At 39.6% G+C, this 20,133-nt stretch overlaps 1 gene segment (V, D, J or C); it reads right to left on the bottom strand.

Moving 5' to 3' along the window:
- Window positions 1-9,402: 9,402 nt before the first annotated feature.
- LOC124512371 (immunoglobulin heavy variable 3-30-like) lies at window positions 9,403-11,188 on the bottom strand. The segment is given in 3 exon segments: window positions 9,403-9,908; window positions 10,010-10,071; window positions 11,160-11,188. Coding segments are annotated over 2 exon segments (552 nt in total).
- Between the last annotated feature and the right edge of the window lie 8,945 nt (window positions 11,189-20,133).

The raw sequence follows: 20,133 nt of genomic DNA, 5'->3' as shown, positions 1-20,133 counted from the left end.
GCTTCAGTGGAGGATTCCTAAACTACTCCTCCTCACCAGCAGGAGAGAGCAAGAGGCAGGGACAGTGGAGGGAACAGCTGCTGTCAGAACAAATTTGAGATTCTGTTCTCAGCAACTCTCCATTCAGAGGAGTCCGAGGTGGTGAGGTTCAGTCTGTGGAGACTCCATACATCAGAGCATTGTTGAACATAGGACAATATTCAACATGCAGCAGAGGAATTTATTATGTGGGGGTGGGTCAGGAAGTGATAAAGTCTAACCAAACACTGTCACCTAGGCTGTCACATCTAGGCTGGCTGTGTGAATGTCTCAGGCCACACCACCTCTGTATCTTTGAGACTACTTTCATTCCCTCACATCATGTCTTTGAGGTTATCCTAGTTTCAGGTCTGCATCAATAGTGTCACATTTCTGTGGAAAAGCATCCCATTGATGGATGTTTTATACTTGGTTTATTCCTTTATATTTAGAAAGACTTTTGACTTATTCTTAGCTTCTAACACTAAGAAAGATGCTATACATATTTACACACCATTTATTTTGTGAGCATGGGATTTCATTCTGGAGAAAATTCTCGGGAGTGGTATTCCCAGGTTACATGTTAAGTCATCCATGTATAATTTCATGAGTAACAGCCAATGATTTTCCATATCTGGTGTTCATTTTTAATTCCTACCTGCAGTTTTTGAGGCCCCCAGTGTGCTGGATGCTCACCTGGATGATGTTGTCAGTGTTGTTTTCATTCCCGAGCCATTGAGATGTGTGTATAGGATATCTGTTGCGTTTTTGATTTGAATTTCCCTGACAGTCGATGGTGTGAAGAGTCTTCTCCAGTCCGTAACTAATGTGTCTATAACCTCAAGGATAGGATGTCTACTACACAAGGCTGTGCTTGTTTTATCGAGGTTTAGTTCCTTTCTTCCTATTAACTTTTTAGGGTTCTTAGCATATTCAAGATGCAGGTCCGTTGGTGGTTATGCAATTTGTGAATATTGTCTCTTCCTGTGTAACTTACTGCCACTGACTGTCACGTGGGGAGATAAACGTACCTGATTTTCACAAGGTGTAATTATACCATTTCTTTTTATGGGTCTTGTGTTCTTAGCTATAATTTTGGTTTTCTTGATGATTGATTGCTTGTGACTAATATTTTTTTAAATGTTTATTCTTGAGAGAGAGAGAGAGAGAGAGACAGAACATGAGCGGGAAAACAGAGAGAGAGCAAGACACAGAATCTGAAGCAGGCTCCAGGTTCTGAGCTGTCAGCATAGAGCCTGACAACGGAGCTCAAATCCACAAACCATGACATCAAGACCTGAGCTGAAGTCAGAGACTTAACCAACTGAACCACCCAGCCACCCCACTGATTTCTTGACTTACAATGTAACTAAAAATCTTGTTTTTTTCTGGTTTCTCTCAAAGTTGGCTTGTTCCCTAATTGGTCTCTGGTGAGTTAGTGTTTTGTTGTTTGTTTTTAAATTTACACACTCTAGCAACTCATTTTCATGGCATGGTTTTTTCACAATATATGGAAATTCTGTTCTCATGCTGAAATTGAACTTCAAATTTCACAAGAGTTGCTATGCTGTGTCTCTTTGGCCAGACTGCCCATCAGATTTGATAGATGTGCTCCGGGGGTCAAAAAACACATTTACCTTTCCAGGTGGTGGGCTTTCTATATGTCTCAGGAGCCATTGAGCTCTGTGCACACAACCGAGTTCTTGACACAAGACTTTTCCTTCGCAATTCTATGTGAAACACTGAAAATACATTTTTCGCATTGTCACTTTCAGACACTTCATGAATAGAACACATTGAAGCTATTTTATCATTTCTTAAACTTGTTTTACTCTTGCATGTTTGGGACTATAATTTTTCTTCTTCCTTCCAAGTGGAGTTCATATCAGCATTTGTGGAATTCGTCCAGGTTTTTTTTATCTCTTAATTCTTTTCCAATGTACTGTGCAGCTTTTTACCAAACGAATACTTAGGTTTATTTGTACTCTGCCACATTGAGTGATAGGAGCCACAAGACAGGCTGCACCATATGGGCTTTTTTATTTTTATTTTTGGTCCCCTTTTATGTGATCTGTCATATTGAATGTTTATAGAGCATATAACCCCTCACTTTCATGCCCCACATGACATGGTTCTTTTCAAAACATACAGAAAAGGAAGACAAGGGAGCTGAGACAGCAAGTCAGGGAAGGAAATCTAGAGCTTCTCAGGAAGTGTCAACTCTCCACACTTTCCAGTTCTGCAGATGTGGGTCCCTGCTGAGGCCCAATCTGGGTTCTTGTGCAGGTGTCTGGACAAGCTGCCCATGATGTGTGGGCACAGTGGAGTTGGGAAGGGCAGCTGTGGTTTGAATTCCAGCCCACATGGCACTTCTGTGAAAATTAATGAGTATGTTAATTAATGTCAATTAGCAGGGTTAAAATGAGTAAATGCAAGACATTAGACTCACTACCTTAGATTCCATGTTTATTACACTTTGTGACAATGTTTCTCCCTTCCTTTTTTCCACTTTTTAAATTTTTTCTTTGTGTTTAAATTTTTGTTAGTTAACATATTGTGTAATATTAATTTAAATAGTAGAATTTATTTGTTCATCTTTTACATTAACACCCAGTACTCATCACAACACGTGGCCTATTTAATCCCCATCACCCATTATCCCATCCCCCACATACCTGCCCTCCAGCAACCCTCAGTTTGGTCTCTAACCTTAGAGTTTTTTTATGATTTCTTGCTCTTTTTCCCCTTCCCCTATGATCATCTTTTGTGTTTCTTAAATTCCCCATATGAGGAAATCATATGGTATTTGTCTTTCTTTTACTGACTCACTTCACTTAGCATGATACCCTCTAGCTGCATCAACGTCTTTGCTAATGGCAAGATTTCATTCTTTTTTATGACTGAGTAATATTCCATTCTATACATATAGCAGATTCATCACTCGGTGGACTTTTGGTCTCTTTCCTCATTTTGTCTGTCATTGTTAATGCTGCTGTAAACATTAGAGTGAATGTGCTTCCTCAAATCAGAATTTTTGTATCCTTTGGGTGAATTCTTAGTAGAGCAATTGCTGGAGTGGAAGGTAGTTTCATTTTTAGGTTTTAAACTGTTTTCTGGAATGGTCCAGACACTTTGCATTCCCACCAAGAGTATAAAAGGGTTCCCTTTTATCCTCATCCTCATCAATACCTGTTGTTTCCTGAGATGTTAATTGTAGCCATTCTGACAGGTGTGCGGTCGTCTCTCATTGTAGTTTTGATTTGTAGTTCCGTGATGATGAGTGATGTTGAGCATATGTTCGTGTGTCGGTTAGCCATCTGAATGCTTTGTTTGGAAAAGTATCTCCTCATGTCTTCTGCCCATTTCTTCACTGGATTCTTTGTATTTTGGGTGTTGAGATTAAGGAGTTTTTTATAGATTTTGAATAGTAAGCCTTTATCAAATATGTTGTTTGCAAATACCTTTTTAAATTCTGTAGAATGCCTTATAGAATAGTGATTGTTTCTTTAGCTGTCCAGAAGCTTTTTATTTTGATGAGGTCCCAGTAGTTCAAGTTTGCTTTTGTTTCCCTTGACTCTCGAGACACGTCTAGTAAGAAGTTGCTATGTCCGATGTCTAAGAAGTTGCTGCCTGTGTTCTCCTCTAGGATTTTGATGGTCTCCTGTCTCACATTTAGGTCTTTCACCCATTTGGATTTATTTTTGTGTATGGAGTAAGAAAGTGGTTCAGTTTCATTCTTCTGCATGTTCTGGTCCAGTTTTCCCGACACCCTTTGTTGACAAGACTGTCTTTTTTTTTCCCATTACATAGTCTTTCCTACTTCATCCAAGATGAGGTGGCCATACATTTGTGAGTCCATATCTGGGTTTACTATTCTGTTCTCTTGATCTATGTGTCTCTTTTGTGCTTGTAGCTTACTGTCTTGATAAGTACAGCTTTGTAATATAGCATGAAATCCACAATCATGAAGTCTCCCATTTCTTTGTGTAGCATAGACATTTCAACACTACTTGCTCCTTAAATCCATGAACATTGAAGGTGTTTCCATCTCTTTGTGTCATCCTCAGTTTCTTTCACCGTTTTTATAGTTTTCAGAGTATAGATATTTCAACTCTTTAGGTATTATTTTTGGTGCAATTGTAAACGGGATGGATTGTTTTTTGATTTGTCTTTCTGTTTCTTCATTATTGCTGTGTATAAATGCACTAGATTTCAGTATGTTGATATTGTATCTTGTGACTTTGCCGAATTTGTGTATCAGTTCTTGCAATATTTTGGTGGAGTCTTGAGTTTTCTATATAGAGTGTCATGTCATCTGTGAAATTGGAAAGTTTGACTTCTTCCTTTCCAACTTGAATGCCTTTATTTATTTATTTTTTTGTTGTCTGTTTTTGAGGATAAGACTTCCAGTGCTGTGTTAAGTAGAATGATGGGAGTGGACATCCCTCTTATGTTCCTGACAGTGGACGAAAGTTTTTCTTTTCCCCACTGAGGATATTACCTGTGGGGTTTTCATGTATGGACTTTATGATGTTGAGGTGTGTTTGCTCTATCCCCTGTTGAGGGTTTTATCAAGAAAGGATGCTGTACTTTGTCAATTTTTTTTGCATCTATTGAGAGGGGGATAGTGTTTGTATCCTTTCTCTTATTGATGGTATGTATTACATTGATTTATTTGTGACTATTGAACCACTCTTACATCCAAGGAATAAATCCCACCTGGTCGTGTTAAAGGTTCCTTTTAATTGTTGGATTTAATTGCAAGTATTTTCTTGACAATTGTTGCATCCATGTCATTAGGGCTAGTGGCCTGTAAGCCTCATTTTTAGTGGGGTTTAATCTGGTTTGGAGCCATGGTCATACTGATCTTATAGAATGAATTTAGAAGTTTTCTTTCCATTTATATTATTTGGAACAGTTTGTGAAGACGGGAATATTCTATTCTACTTAAGTAGAATATTTTACACTCTTCTTAAATATCTGGTAGAATTCAGCTGTGAACCTATCTGACCCTGGACTTTTGTGTGTCAGTAGATTTTTGATTACTGATTCAATTTCTTTGCTCATTATCAGTCTGTTCTCGTTTTCTTTTTCTTCCTTTTTCAGTTTAGGTAGTTTACATTTCTGGGAATTTATCCATTTCTTCCAGATTGCCCCATTTGTTGGCATATAAATTTCCAAACTATTTTCTCATAGTTGTATTTCTGTGGTGTCAGTTGCAATGTCTCCTCTCAAATTCTGATTGTATTTACTTTCGTCCTTTCTCTTTTGTTTTTGCTAAGTCTGCTCTTGGGTTTATCATTTTTATTTATTCTTACAAAAACCAACTTATAGTTTCATTCATCTGTTCTACTGTTTTTCTTTGTTTCTATATCATTTATTTCTGCTCTAATGTTTTTTGTTTACCTGTTCCTGCTGTCTTTAGGGTTCATCGACTGGTCTTTTTCTAGCTCCTTTAGTTGTAAAGTGGTTGTGTGTTTGAGACCTTTCTTCTTTCTTGAGTTTGGCCTGTGCTGCTATATCTTTCACTCTTCCATCAACTTTGCTGCATCCAGATGGTTTGGAACTGGCATGTTTTCATTTTCATTTGCTTCCATGTATTTTTTATTGCTTCTGTAATTTCCTGAAAATCTCATTCAGCTTTTACTACAATGTTCTTTAACCTAATGTATTGGCGGTGTTGCCCAAATTTTTCTTGTGGTCGACTTCAAGTTTCATAGTGTTGTGATTTGAAAATACGCATGGAATGATCTCAGTCTTTTTGTACTTGTAGACGGCTGATTTGTGACATAGTATGTGATCTGTTCTGGAGAATGTTCCATACACACTCAAAAAGAATGTGTATTCTAGTGCTTTAGGATGGAATATTCTGAATATCTGTTAAGTCCATTCAGTCCATGTGTCTTTCAAAGCCATTGATTTTCAGCTCAGATTGTCTTTCCATTGTTGTAAGTGGAGTCTTAACGTTCTCTATTATTACTATTGTCTATAATCAATGAGTTTCTTTATGTTTCTTATTGAGTTATATATGTCAGTGCTTACATTTTTGAGGTATAAATATTTAAAGATTTAGATCTTCTTGTTGAATAGACCCCCTTTATGATGAGACACTGCCTTCCTGATCTCTTGTAACAAACTTTGGTTTGAAAACTAGTTAGTGTGATATGAGTATGGTACTACGACTTTCTTTTGACATCCATTAACATGATAAATTGTTCTCCCTCCCCTCACTTTCAATCTTCAGGTGTTTTAGGTTGAAAATGAGCCAATTGTGTGCAGTGTATATAAGGCTCTTGTATTTATTTTTATCCATTCTGATATACTATGTCATTTGGAGCATTTTGTCCATTTACATTCACAGTAATTATTGATAGATATAAACTTAGTGCCATAGTGGTACCTCCGAAATCATTGTTTCTGGAGATTTTCTCTGTTTATTTCTAGTCTTTGTTACTTTTAGTCTTCCTTTCCCACTCAAATGGTCCCGTTTAATTTCTCACGGGGCTGATTTAGAGTCCATGAACTCCTTTGGTTTTTGTTTTTCTGGGAAATTCTATCACTCCTTGTATCTGAATGACTGCCTTACTGGAGAAAGTATTCGTGGCTGCATAATTTTCAATTGAGCATGTTGAGGATATGATGCCACTCCCTCCTTGCATGAAGGTTTCTGTAGAGACATCTGCCATAGTTTTTTTTTTAATCTTCCCTTGTTAGTTAGCAACTTCTTTTGTGTTGCTGCTTTTAGCTTTTTTCTTTATCTGAATATTTTGCCATTCTTCCTATGATATGTCTCAGAGTTGGCCTGCTTTATTTTATTTTATTTTATTTTATTTTATTTTATTTTATTTTATTTTATTTTATTTTATTTTATTTTAACCGGTGTTCTCTCTGCGTCCTAAATGTGGACGTCTGTTTCCTTCCCCAGCTTGTAGAAATTTTCACTATAATTCACTCAGCTAAAACGTATCCCCCTTTTTCTTCTTCTTCTTTTGGGACTCCTTTCAAAAGAATGTTATTACAGTTTATGGAGTTGCTGATTTCTCTAAGTGTACATTTGTGATGTCATATTTTAATTTTCCTCTTCTTTCCAGCTTCATTCCCCCCATAATTTTATCTTCTATGTCCCTTCCTCATTCATCTGCTTCTTTCAGCCTTGAGGTCATTATATCCAATCAGTTTCACATCTTGGTTACAGAATTTTAAATTTCATCCTGACTAGGTTTTAGGTCTTTTCTATTTGCAGAAAGGGTATCCCTCATGTCTTGTATACTTTCCTCAAGGAAAGCTAGTATCCTTATGATACTTTTAAAAACTCTGTTTCATTATGAGAGTTTTTTAGAATTTCTGTTTGAGGCATATTAGTTATGTGTGTTTTAATTATATCCCTTACAATGGTCGTTTATCATTTTTTCTTTTAGGATTAATTCCTCCATCATTTTGTTGTCTATGTCTCTGCCTTCTTAAATGTTTTAGAAAATCCTGTTATCTTTTCTGCTTCTAGGGTAGTATCTTTATTGAGGAGTGTTCACATACTGTCCAGGGCCTGACACTTCATGAAGAATTTGTTTTATGTTCCCTGGCACTGTGCTGTCGTGTTTTGGCTGCTCTGTCCCTCAGGACAGTCCTCTGCAGAGTTTCTCCTTGACTTCAGTGGGGAGTGTTGGACCTTGTCCCCAGTGTTGTGAGTTTTAATTAGGTGAGTTTGGTCTGTTTGTTAAAAGAGGGTAATTCTTATCTCCCCTAGAGGTGATGCTATGCCTCACTATATGATTAGCTGACTTGGTGTTTGTGGGGGTATTAGGTGGCCTTTGTAGGGAGGGGCACAGTGGTGGTCTGGTGCCAGGCACTCTTTCCTGGTAAGCAAGCACTTGATGGGGGCAGGAGTAGGTGGAGCTTGGTGTTAGTGGCTCAGCTTCCACTAGGGATGCTGTGCTGCTGAGTGAAATCTGTCCATGCTGATTGGTGGGAGGAAATATTGGCATCAGCTCCCTCTCTACTCCTGGAATTGGAGTTCCCAGCCTCCCCTGTTCAGGAAGCCCTCAAACAGTGGGTCCCAGGCTTCCATCAGAGTTTCTTTCACCCTGTCTGCATCCAAGCCATTGTCCCATCTGGTGGCACAGCGCTCTTACGTTTTACCTCAGGAGCTCTAGCTGGGTTTTAATACACCAAATCATATGAACTCAATGTGACAGAGACCCCACTGATCTTCTGGGAGAGGGTCTCACTGTGCTGTGCCTGGAGCTGTTTTACCCCAGAAGAGCAGTTGCATGAACACTAAGGGCTTGGAGTTCATGGTGAAGAACAACAAGAAGACAGCGTCCAGTTAGCTGCTCTCAGAAGAGGTTCCTATGCTAATGATCAGGGAAGTTTAATGGTGCCTGTCAGCTCTCCTGTCCTATGAGGGGCAATGCCCCATCTCCCAAATGCACTCCAAGAAGGGAATTGTTTCTCCCCATGCGACCCAGGGCATACTCAGATCACAGTTCCTCTTATGAGCCTCTGCCCTCCCCCACAGGAACACTGCTACGCCCACCAGACTCCACCCCAATGATGGCATTGACTTTTAAATCTTCAGACTTTGAGCTTCATGTTTACAGGCGGTTGACTTGTCATGATTAACTTTATGGGTTATCTTGACTGTGCCATGGGTGCCCAGATTCACAGCTGTTTCTATGGATGTCTGTGATGTGTTCCAGAAGAGATTGGGATTTCCATCCATGGTTTCTGTCTGCCTGGGCACCACCCATTTCATTATAGTTCTGAGTAGAATCCGATACAGAGGGAGGAAGAATTCCCTCATTTTTACTTCCTATGTGCTTGCTTGAACTGGAAATTGGTTTCCTCCAGCCCTTTTTCTGAGAGTTACATCATCAGTTCTCCACGTTCTGAGACTAGACACTAGTTCAGAATCAGACAAGAATTACATTACTGGTTTTCCTGGGTCTTCAGCTTGTGATAGTAGATCATGGACTTCTCAACATATTTAGTCATGGAAACCAATGTGCTTTGAGTTCTGTTCCTCAGGAGAATCTTGACTAATACATGGAGATGGTTTGTCTCTCGTTTAGAAGAATTAAATTAAGCTGTAGCTCATTTAAACTCCTGAGTAGCAAAGTGCTATGAAAGATGTGTCGCGTTGTTTGACTGTGACAAGAGCTGGGTGAGGATAATGAGGAGCTGTGGGATCCTGTGGTCCTGGCTGCATAGGGAGTGCATCTGGGAATCCTGTAATGGTTCAGCTGTTGTGCCTCAGGAAATCTGTAATTCACTCATGTTGAGGGACCGGAGTAAGCATTGCAAACACCTGTGTCTTTGTGCATGTTAGACTAGTTTCCCTATGACAACACAGTTGCTAATTCAGATAATTAATAGTTAAACAGAGAATCATATATCCAGGGAGGATCCCTGGGGAAACTGCTGTGTGGAGAGGAAGCCCAAGATGCTGAAAGGAAACCTGCCTGTAACCTCCATGTGCACCTGCTCCTGGGAACACAAAGCAGAATTGTGCATAGTGTGCGGCCCCTGTCGGTGCTGATCCCCTCCTGCAGGGAGGTTTGTGTCTGGGCTCCCAGTGGGGTCCCCTCTCTGTGTCCTCGAACAGTAATATGTGGCCATGTCCTCGACCCTCATGTTCATCTGCAGATACAGCGTGTTCTTGGCGTTGTGTCTGGAGATGGTGAATCGGCTCTTCACAGAGTCTGCGTAGTATGTGCTACCTCCATAAGTAATATATGCGACCCACTGCAGCCCCTTCCCTAGAGCCTGGCAGACCCAGATCATTCCATAGCTACTGAAGGTGAATCCAGAGGCTACACAGGTGAGTCTCAGGGACCTTCCAGGCTTCACCAGGTCTCCCCCAGACTCCACCAGCTGCATGTCACACTGGACACCTGCAGACACAAGACATCTTGGTCAGGAAACTGTCACACATCCACTGTTTCTCACTCATATCCACTCACATACTCAGTGTCTCTAGTTCACTTTGAATTGCCTTTTAAAAGAGCAAGCAGGAACACCCAGCCAAGCACAGACTCCATGGTGAGGTGTCTGTGTCTGTCCTGATCACAGAATTGGAACACCTGGGACTCCTGGGGCTGGGGCTCCTCTCCCAGCTGCAAGGTCGGGCTGGGCTGGTATTATCAGCACAGAGAGGGCCCTATTTGCATGTGCTCTGACATATATATCAAAGTCCACACTTAGATTTGATTCTTTAAATGTGAACGACAGAGTCAGGGAGGCACTTCTACATTAGTTTGTGTGGATGGTGGTGTGACAATATGAAGTCTTTTTTTTTTCAGTTATGGAGTTTTACCTTTATTAATGGCGTTTTGGCATAATCTTTAAGAAATATTTACCTCAACATCAAGATTCCCATTATTTTCTTTTTTTAAAATATTTCATTTATTTATTTATTTGTTTATTTATTTATTTTTATTTTTTAAAATTTACATCCAAATTAATGTATAGAGTAACAATGATTTCAGGAGTAGATTCCTTAGTGCCGCTTTTCAGTTTAGCCCATTCCACCTCCCACAACCCCTCCAGTAACCTTCTGTTTGTTCTCCATATTTATGTGTCTCTTATGCTCTGTCCTCTCCATGTTTTTATATTATTTTTGTTTCCCTTCCCTTATGTTCATCTGTTTTGTCTCTTAAAGTCCTCATATGAGTGAAGTCATATGAGTTTGTCTTTCTCTAATTTCACTTAGCATCATACCCTCCAGTTCCATCCTCGTAGTTGCAAATGGCAATATTTCACTCTTTTTGATTGCCATTGTGTATATATACCACATCTTCTTTATCCATTCATCCATCGGTGGACATTTGGCTCTTTCCATACTTTCACTATGGTTGATAGTGATGCTATAAACATGGGCGTGCATGTGTCCCTTTGAAACAGAACACATGTGTCCCGTGGATAAATGCCTAGTAGTGCCATTTCTACGTCGTAGGGTAGTTCTATTTTTAGTTTTTTGAGGAATCTCCATACAGTTTTGAGAGTGGCTGCACCAGCTTGCATTGTCCCCAAGAATGCAAAAGAGATCCTTTCTCTGCATCCTTGCCAGCATCTGTTGTTGCCTGATTTGTTAATGTTAGCCATCTGACAGGTGTCAGGTGATATCTCATTAGGGTTTTGTTTGCATTTCTGTGATGATGAGTGATGTAGAGCATTTTTTCCTGTGTCGGTTGGCAATCTGGATGTCTTTTTTGGAGAAGTATCTATTCATGTGTTTTGCCCGTTTCTTCACTGGATTATTTGTATTTTGGGTGTTGAATTTGATAAATTCATAGATTTTGGTTACTAACCCTTTATCTGAGATGTCATTTGCAAATATCTTCTCACATTCTGTCAGTTACCTTTTAGTTTTGCTGATTGTTGCCTTCACTATGCAGAAGATTTTTATTTTGATGAGGTCCCAGTAGTTCATTTTTGCTTTTGTTTCCCTTGCCTCCAGGAACTTGTTGAGTAGGAAGCTGGTGCGGCCAAGATCAAAGATGTTTTTGCCTGCTTTCTCCTCGAGGATTTGATGGCTTCCTGACTTACATTGAGGTCTTTCACCCATTTTGTTTATTTTTGTGAATGGTGTAAGAAAGTGGTCCAGGTTCATCTTCTGCATGTCGCTGTCCAGTTTTCCCAGCACCACTTGCTGAAGACACTGTCTTTATTCCTTTGGATAGTCTTTCCTGCTTTGTCAAAGTTTCGTTAGCCATACATTTGTGGGTCCATTTCTGGGTTTTGTACTCTGTTCCATTGATATGAGTGTCTGTTCTTGTTTTTGTTTTTAATTTTTTTGACATTTATTATTTTCAGAGACAGAGACAGAGCATGAGTGGGGGAGGTTCTGAGAGAGAGGGAGACACAGAATTCCAAGCAGGATCCAGGCGCTGAGATGTCAGCACACAGCCTGATGTGGGATTCTAACTCACGAACTGCCAGATCGTGACCTGAGTCAAAGTCGGACACATAACTGACTGATCCACTCAGACGCCCCTGAGTGTCTGTTATTGTGCCAGTACCATACTGTCTTGATGATTAAAACTTTTAGTATAACTTGAAGTCTGGGATTGTGATGCCTCCTGCTTCGGTTTTGTTTTCAAGATCGCTTTGGCTATTCGGGGTCTTCTCTGTTCCATACAAATTTTAGGATTATATGTCTAGCTCTGTGAGGAATGCTGGTGTCACTTTGATTGGGATTGCATTGAATATGTTGATTGCTTTGGGTACTATCAGCATTTTAACAATATTTGTTCTTCCTATCCAGGAGCATGGAATCTTTTCCATATTTTGTCTTCTTCAATTTCTTTCATAAGCTTTCTGTAGTTTTCAGTGTATAGAGTTTTCATCTCTTGGCTAGATTTATTCCTAGTGTTTTATGGTTTTTGGTGCTACTATAAATGGGATAGATTCCTTGATTTCTCTTTCTGTCACTTCATTGTTGGTGTATAGGAATGCAACCGATTTCTCTGTGTTGATTTTATATCCTGCCACTTAGCTGAATTCATGAATCAATTCTAGCAGTTTTCTGGTGGAGTCTTTTGGGCTTTCCATAAAGAGTAACATGTCATCTGTGAAGAGTGAAAGTTTGACCCCTTCCTGGCAGATTTGGATGCCTTTTATCTTTGGGTTGTCTGATTGCAGAGGCTAAGACTTTCAATACTATTTTGAATAACAATGGCGAGCGTGGACATCCCTGTCTTCTTCCTGACCTTAGGGGGAAAGCTCTCAGTTTTTCCCATTGAGTATGATATTAGCATTGGGTCGTTCATATATGGCTTTTATGATCTTGAGGTATGTTCGAGGTATCCCTACTTTCTTGATGGTTTTTATCAAGAAAGGATGTTGTATTTTGTCAAGTGAATTTTCTGCATCTATTGACAGGATCATATGGTTCCTGTCCCTTCTTTTATCAATGTGATGAATTATATTAGTTGTTTTGCAGATATTGAGCCAGCCCTGCATCCCAGGTATAAATCCCACTAGGTCGTGGTGAATAATTTTTTTAATGTATTATTTTTTCTGGTTGGATAATATCTTGTTGAGGATTTTTTGTATACATGTTCATCGTGAAATTGGTCTGTAGTTCTCCTTTTTAGTGTGCTCTCTGTCTGCTTTTGGAATTAAGGTAATGCTGGATTCATAGAAAGAGTTTGGTTGGGGCGCCTCGGTGGTGCAGTCGGTTAAGCGTCCGACTTCAGCCAGGTCACGATCTCGTGGTCCGTGAGTTCGAGCCCCGCGTCAGGCTCTGGGCTGATGGCTCAGAGCCTGGAGCCTGTTTCCCATTCTGTGTCTCCCTCTCTCTCTGCCCCTCCCCTGTTCATGCTCTGTCTCTCTCTGTCCCCCCCAAAAAATAAATAAACGTTGAAAAAAAAAAGAGTTTGGAAGTTTACTTTCCATTTCTATTTTTTGGAACAGTTTCAAGAAAATAGGTGTTAACTCTTCCTTAAATGTTTGGTAGAATTCCCATGGAAAGCCATCTGGTCCTAGACTGTTGTCTTTTGGACGATTTTTGATTACTAATTCGATTTCCTTACTGGTTATGGGTCTGTTCAAATTTTCTATTTCTTCCTGTTTCAGTTTTGGTAGTGTATATGTTTCTAGGAATTTGTCCATTTCTTCCAGAATGCCAATTGTATTGGCATATAATTGCTCATAATATTCTCTTTTTCTTGTTTTTATTTCTGTTGTGTTGGTTGTGATGTCCCCTTTGTCATTCTTGATTTTATTTATTGCAGTCCTTTCCTTTCTCTTTTTGATCAAACGGGATAGTGGTTTATCAGTTTTGTTCATTCTTTCAAAGAACCAGCTTTTAGTTTCATTGATCTGTTCTACTGTGTTTTTCTTTTTTTTTTTGGTTTCAATAGCATTAATTTCTGCTCTAATTTTTATTATTTCCTGTCTTCTTCTGGTTTTGGGTTTTATTTGCTGTTCTTTTTCCAGCTCCTTAAGGCGTAAGGTTAGGTTGTGTGTCTGAGAACTTTCTTCCTTCTTAAGGAAGGGTTGCATTGCTATATACTTTCCTCTTATGACCACCTTTGCTGCATCCTAGAGGTTTGCGTTGTGGTGTTATCATTTTCATTGACTTCCGTATACTTTTTAATTTCCTCTTTAACTGCTTGGTTAGTTCATTCATTCTTTAGTAGGATGTTCTTCAGTCTATAATTATTTGTTACCTTTCCAAAATTTTTCTTGTGGTTAATTTTGAGTTTCATAGCATTGTGGTCTAAAAATATACATGATATGATGTCGATCTTTTTGACTTACTTAGGGATGATTTGTGTCCCACTATATGGTCTTCTCTGGAGAATGTTCCATGTGCACTGGAGAAGAATGCATATTCTGTTGCTTTAGGATGAAATGTTCTGAATATATCTGTTAAGTCTATCTGGTCCACTGTGTCATTCAAAGCCATTGTTTTCTTGTTGATTTTTTCATTAGATGATCTGTCCATTGCTGTGAGAGGGGTGTTGAAGTCTCCTACTGTAATGGCATTCTTAGCGATGAGTTTCTTTATATTTGTGATTAATTGATTTATATATTTGGGTGCTCTCACATTTGGCACATAAATATTTACAATTGTTAGGACTTCTTGGTGAATAGACCCTTTGGTTATGAATGATATAATGCCCTTCTGCATCTCTTGATACAGTCTTTATTTTAAAGTCTAGATTGTCTGATATAAGTATGGCTACTCCAGCTTTCATTTTTTTACCATTAGCATGATAGATGGTTCTCCATCCCCTTATTTTCAATCTGGAGGTGTCTTTAGGCCTAAAGTGAGTTTCTTGTGAAAAGCATATAGGTGGATCTTGTTTACTTCTCCATTCTGTTACCCTATGTATTTTGATTGGGGCATTGAGTCCATTGATGTTTAGAGTGAGTACTGAAAGATATGAATTTATTGTCATTATGATGCTTGTAGAGTTGGAGTTTCTGGTGGTATTCTTTGATCTTTCTAATCTTGGTTGCTTTTGGTATGTATTTATTTATATAGATATATTTTCATCTTTTCTCGCCTCAGAGAGTCACCCTTAAAATTTCTTTCAGGGCGGGGCACCTGGGTGGCGCAGTCGGTTAAGCGTCAGACTTCAGCCAGGTCACAATCTCGCGTTCCGTGAGTTCGAGCCCTGCGTCGGGCTCTGGGCTGATGGCTCAGAGCCTGGAGCCTGTTTCCGATTCTGTGTCTCCCTCTCTCTCTGCCCCTCGCCCGTTCATGCTCTGTCTCTCTCTGTCCCAAAAATAAATAAACGTTGAAAAAAAAAATAAGAAAATAAAATTTCTTTCAGGGCTAGTTTAGTGGTCACAAACTCATTTAATTTTTGTTTGTATGGAAATCTTTTTATCTCTCCTTCTATTTTGAATGACAGCCTTGCTGGATACAGAATTCTTGGCTGCATATTTTTCTGATTTAGCACACTGAATATATCCCGCCACTCATTTCTGGCCTGCCAAGTTTCTGTGGATAGGTCTGCTGCAAACTTGATCAGTCTTCCCTTGTAATTTAGGGACTTTGTTTCCCTGTTGGTTTTGTGATTCTCTCCTTTCCGGGGTACTTTGTCAATGTGACTGTGATATGCCTTATTGATGGTTGGTTTTTGTTCAAACTAATGGGGGCCCCCTGTGCTTCCTGGATTTAGATGTCTGTGTCTTTGCTCCGGTTAGGAAAGTTTTATGCTATGATTTGCTCACATAACCCTTCTACCCCTATTTTTCTTTTACACTTCTGGGACCTCTATGATTCTCATGTTGTTCCTTTTTAATGAGTCACTGATTTCTCGAATTCTTAAATCATGCTCTTTTGCTTAATCTCACTCTTTTTTTCTGCTTCATTATTCTCCATAAGTTTGTGCTGTGTATCGATGATTCTCTGTTCTGCCTCATCCATCCGTGCCACAGCTGCATCCATCCGTGATTGCAGCTCAGTTGTAGCATTTTTAATTTCATTCTGGCTATTTTTTTACTTCTTGTATCTATGCAAAAAGGGATTCTAATCTATTTTTGACTGCAGCTAGTATTCTTCTTATTGTGATTCTAAATTCTGGTTCAGACATCTTACTTGTACCTGTGTTGGTTAAATCCCTGGCTGTCGTTTCTTCGTGGTCTTTCTTTTGGGGTGAATTCCTTCGTTTTGTCATTTTGAAGGGAGAAAAGGAATTAATGAGTTCACAAAATTGAAATAAAAAGATAAAATTACAAAAAAATTAAAATTTAAACACAAACACACACACAAATCAAATGGATGATGCTAGATCCTAGGTGTGTTTGGTCTGGGTGTTGAAAGTGGTTTGACAGATTAGAGAAAAGAAAGGGGGGGAGGAAAAAAGGAAATAATCTGATAATTTGAAAAAATGAATACACTGAAGTAGACTAAATTGAAATGATGGGAGTAAAATATAGTTTGAAAAAATATACACAAAATTAAATAATATAGTATAAAAGAGTAAAGAAAAATATTTTAATAAAAATTAAAAATAAATGTGATTTTTTTCTTTTTCTGTATTCAAGAAAAAAGAAAGGGAATGAAAAACAGAAAAAAGATAAAAGGAAAAAAAAAGGAAACCGTTTGAAAATTCAAATAGTGAATACACTGTAGTAGACTAAAAGAAAATGATGGAAGTAAAATAGCATTTGAAGAAATTTACGTTAAAGCAAACAATATAGTAAAAAAATTAAATAAAAATATTTTTAATATAAATTGAACGTAAAATGAAGTTTTTCTCTTTCTGCATTCAGGAAAAACAACAGAAACGAAGAAGAGAAAAAAGAAAAAGAAAAAATAAAAAAGAAACTTTGGAAATTTGAAAAGGGGAATACACTGAAGTAGACTAAAATAAAATGCTGGAAGTAAAATAGAATTTGAAAAAAATGACACAAATGCAAAAAAATATAGTAATAAAAATTAAAGAAAAATATTTTTAATAAAAATTGATAATAAAAATGATTTTTTTCTCTTTCTGCATTCAAGAAAAAGAAAAGAAGTGTAAAAGAGAAAAAGAGGAAGAAAATTGAGTAGATGAACCTACTAACAGATTGAAGTAGGACTGAAATTACTTTGTTATCCGCTAGATGTCAGTCTATGTAGCTCTTTATAGTCCATAAACTAATCTGGCAATGAGACTTGTGTTCCTGAAGACCCAAGTTGGCCCAGTTGGGCGGGACTCAGTGTAATGGCTCTGCTCACCACTAGGAGGCTTCTAGCCTCCTGGGGTGGATTGTTGTGGTGCTTATAGGTGCATATGCGCATGCACGGGAGAGGTGAAAATGGCGCCACCCAGCTACCCAGTCTGTTTTCCCGGATCAGCAATCACGCACCTGTCCTCCGTCTTCATCTCTCATCCACTCCCCACTCCTTCACTCTCTGTGACCAGGCCCCAGGCCACACCTCTCTCCCAAGTTTTGTCTCAGATGTGGCTTTTTTCCCTGGCCCCTTATGTCCAAAGGACTGCGGCTTTGACCTGTTCTGCCCCTCTGTGGGTGGGTCTCACCGAGCAATGGCCAAATGAGCAATAGCCAAATGTCGGCTGCACCCAGGAACACTTGCTGGACCCTGTTTTGCCGCTGCCCTGAGACTGTGGCCAGGTGCCAGCCCACCCCAGAAAAAACTCACGAGAGAGTGTAGCAGCAGCATTCCAGGGATTACAGAAAATCACAACACACATCTGACACCAGGCTTCACCCTAAACGACCTTGTTCCAGCACCAGTAAATGCTGTTTTCTGGGGTCTTCTGGGACCATGTGGCTTCAACAGTCTCCACCAAATGTCCTTCTGGCAGTGTAACCGCCTCTCCCCATGTGGACTGAGAACATCTTGGACCCTACTCTGTTCCTGGGATTCTGCCTTCCCACCAGAGCACCTCCAGGTATCAAGCTACAGAGTTTCAGCCTTTGTGCTCCCTTGTTCATAGTCTTAATGGAATTTACACACTCTCCTTTCTCCTTTCTCCCTTTTTAGTTTAGTTCTGACGCTGTTTCCAATTTTCCACTTTCTCTCCAGCTGCTTTTGGGGAGGGGTGCTTTTCCTGTATTCTCCCCCACTCTCCGTCCTGTCTCCACCCTCAAAAGCACCTCCCTTCCCGCAGCTTCTCGCTCCCCAAGGTCACCTCTCTGCACCATGTACTTGTTGAATTCTGTGGTTCAGGTTGTGCAGATTGTTGTGTTAATCCTCAATCAGTTTTCTAGGTGTGTAGGATGGTTTAGTATTGGTCTGGCTGTATTTCATGGATGCGAGACACACCTAAATCTTCCATGTTGTTCCGCCATCTTGTCTCCTCCCCCATTGACTGCCTAATTTTCAATTGAGCATTTGAGGATATCATGCCACTCCATTCTTGTCTGCAGGTTTCTGTGGACACTTCTGCCATGATCTTTTTATCTTCCCATATTCATTAGCAAACTCTTCGGTCTTCATTCTTATAGTTTTTTTTTAATCTGTGTATTTTGGAAAATTTACTATGTTATATCTCAGAGTTGGCCTGCTTTTTTTTTTTAATTTTAATGGGAGTTTTCTGTAACTCATAGATATGGACGTCTGTTTCCTTCACCATTTAGTGGAAATTTTCCACAATTATGCACTCAGATAAAACTTCTCCCCTTTTTTCTCCCTCTCTTCTTCTGGGACTCCTTTGAAAAGATTTTTATTACACTTTATGAAGTTTCTGAATTCCCTAAGTATACAATTGTGATACAATATTTATTTTTCCTCTTCTTTCCTGCTTAATTTCTCACATAATGTTATCTTTCATGTCACTTATTCATTTGCTTCTTTCTGCCTTGAGTTCATTATATCCAATCAGTTTCACATCTCGATTACAACATTTTAAAAATTTCTGCCTGACTGTGTTTTAGGTCTTTTCCATCTGCAGTCAGGGTATCCTCATGTCTTCTAGGCTTTCCTCAAGCACATCTAGTATCCTTATGATAGTTTTTAAAAGTTCTGTTTCCTTATGATCAGTTTTAAATTCTGTTTGAGGCATATTATTTATATGTGTTTTAATTATATCCCTGGCAATGTCCTTTTATCATTTTTCTTATGGAAAGAATTCCTTCATCATGGTGTATGTCTATGTCTCCACTTTCTTAAGTGTTTTAGGAAAATCCTGTCATGTTTTCTGCTTCTAGAGCAGTGTCTTTATTGAGAAATGTTTACATACTGTGGAGGATCTGACATTCTGGAAGCATTTCTTTCATGTGCTGTGTGCACTGTGCTGTCATGGATTGGATGCTCTGTCCCCAGGTCAGTACTCTGCAGAGTTTTCCTTGCCTCCAGTGAAGAGTTTTTCAACTTTGTCCATAGCGTTGTGAGTTTTAAGTAGGTGAATTTGGTCTCCTTATTAAAAGAGGCTAATTCCTATCTCCCCTATAGATGAAGCTATGCCTCACTATATGGTCAGTAGACTTGGTGCCTGTAGGGGTATATGGTGGTCTTTGGAGGGAGGGGTGCAATTGTGGTCTGGGTTCCAGGCACTCTTTCCCTAGTAAGGAAGCACCTGAGGAAGGCAAAGTGGGTATACCTTGGTGTCAGTGGCTCTGTTTCTACGGGGGGGTGGGGTGGGTGGGTGCTGTGCTGCTCACTAAATTCTGGCCATGCGATTGGTGGGAGGAAATATTGGCATCAGCTCCCCCTCTAGTCCCTGGAATTGGAGTTCCCTGCCTCCCCTGTTCAAGAAGCCCTCACACAGAGAGGACAACTGTACTCATGAGTCCCAGGCTTCCTTCAGAACCCTGCCTTCACCCTATCTGTGTCCAAGCCATTGGCCCACCTGGCAACTCAGGGCTTTTATGTTTTATCTCAGGACCTCCAGCTGGGTTTTAATACAACAAATCGTATGAACTTAATGTGACACGGACACCACTGATCCTCTGGGAGAGGGTTGCACTGCGCTGTGCCTGGAGCTGGTTATTTCAGAAGGGCAGTTGCATGAACACTAGAGGCTTGGAGTTCATGGTGAGGAAGAACAAGAAGGCAGTGTTCAGTTAGCTGCTCTCAGCAGAGGCTCCTATGCTAATGACCAGGGCAGTGCAATGGTGCCTGTCAGCTCTCCTGCCCCACGAGAGGCAATGACCTGTCTCCCAAATGCACCCCAAGAAAGTAACTGTCTCACCCAATGTGATCCAGGG

This window comes from Lynx rufus, unplaced genomic scaffold (assembly GCF_022079265.1).
Source record: "Lynx rufus isolate CCGP_SWC_20201006 ecotype Redwood Valley unplaced genomic scaffold, mLynRuf1.p SCAF_17, whole genome shotgun sequence".
In the NCBI taxonomy this organism is placed as follows: domain Eukaryota; kingdom Metazoa; phylum Chordata; class Mammalia; order Carnivora; family Felidae; genus Lynx; species Lynx rufus.
The sequence above is the reverse complement of the archived record's forward strand: the minus strand, read 5'-3'. Positions and strand labels throughout refer to the sequence as shown.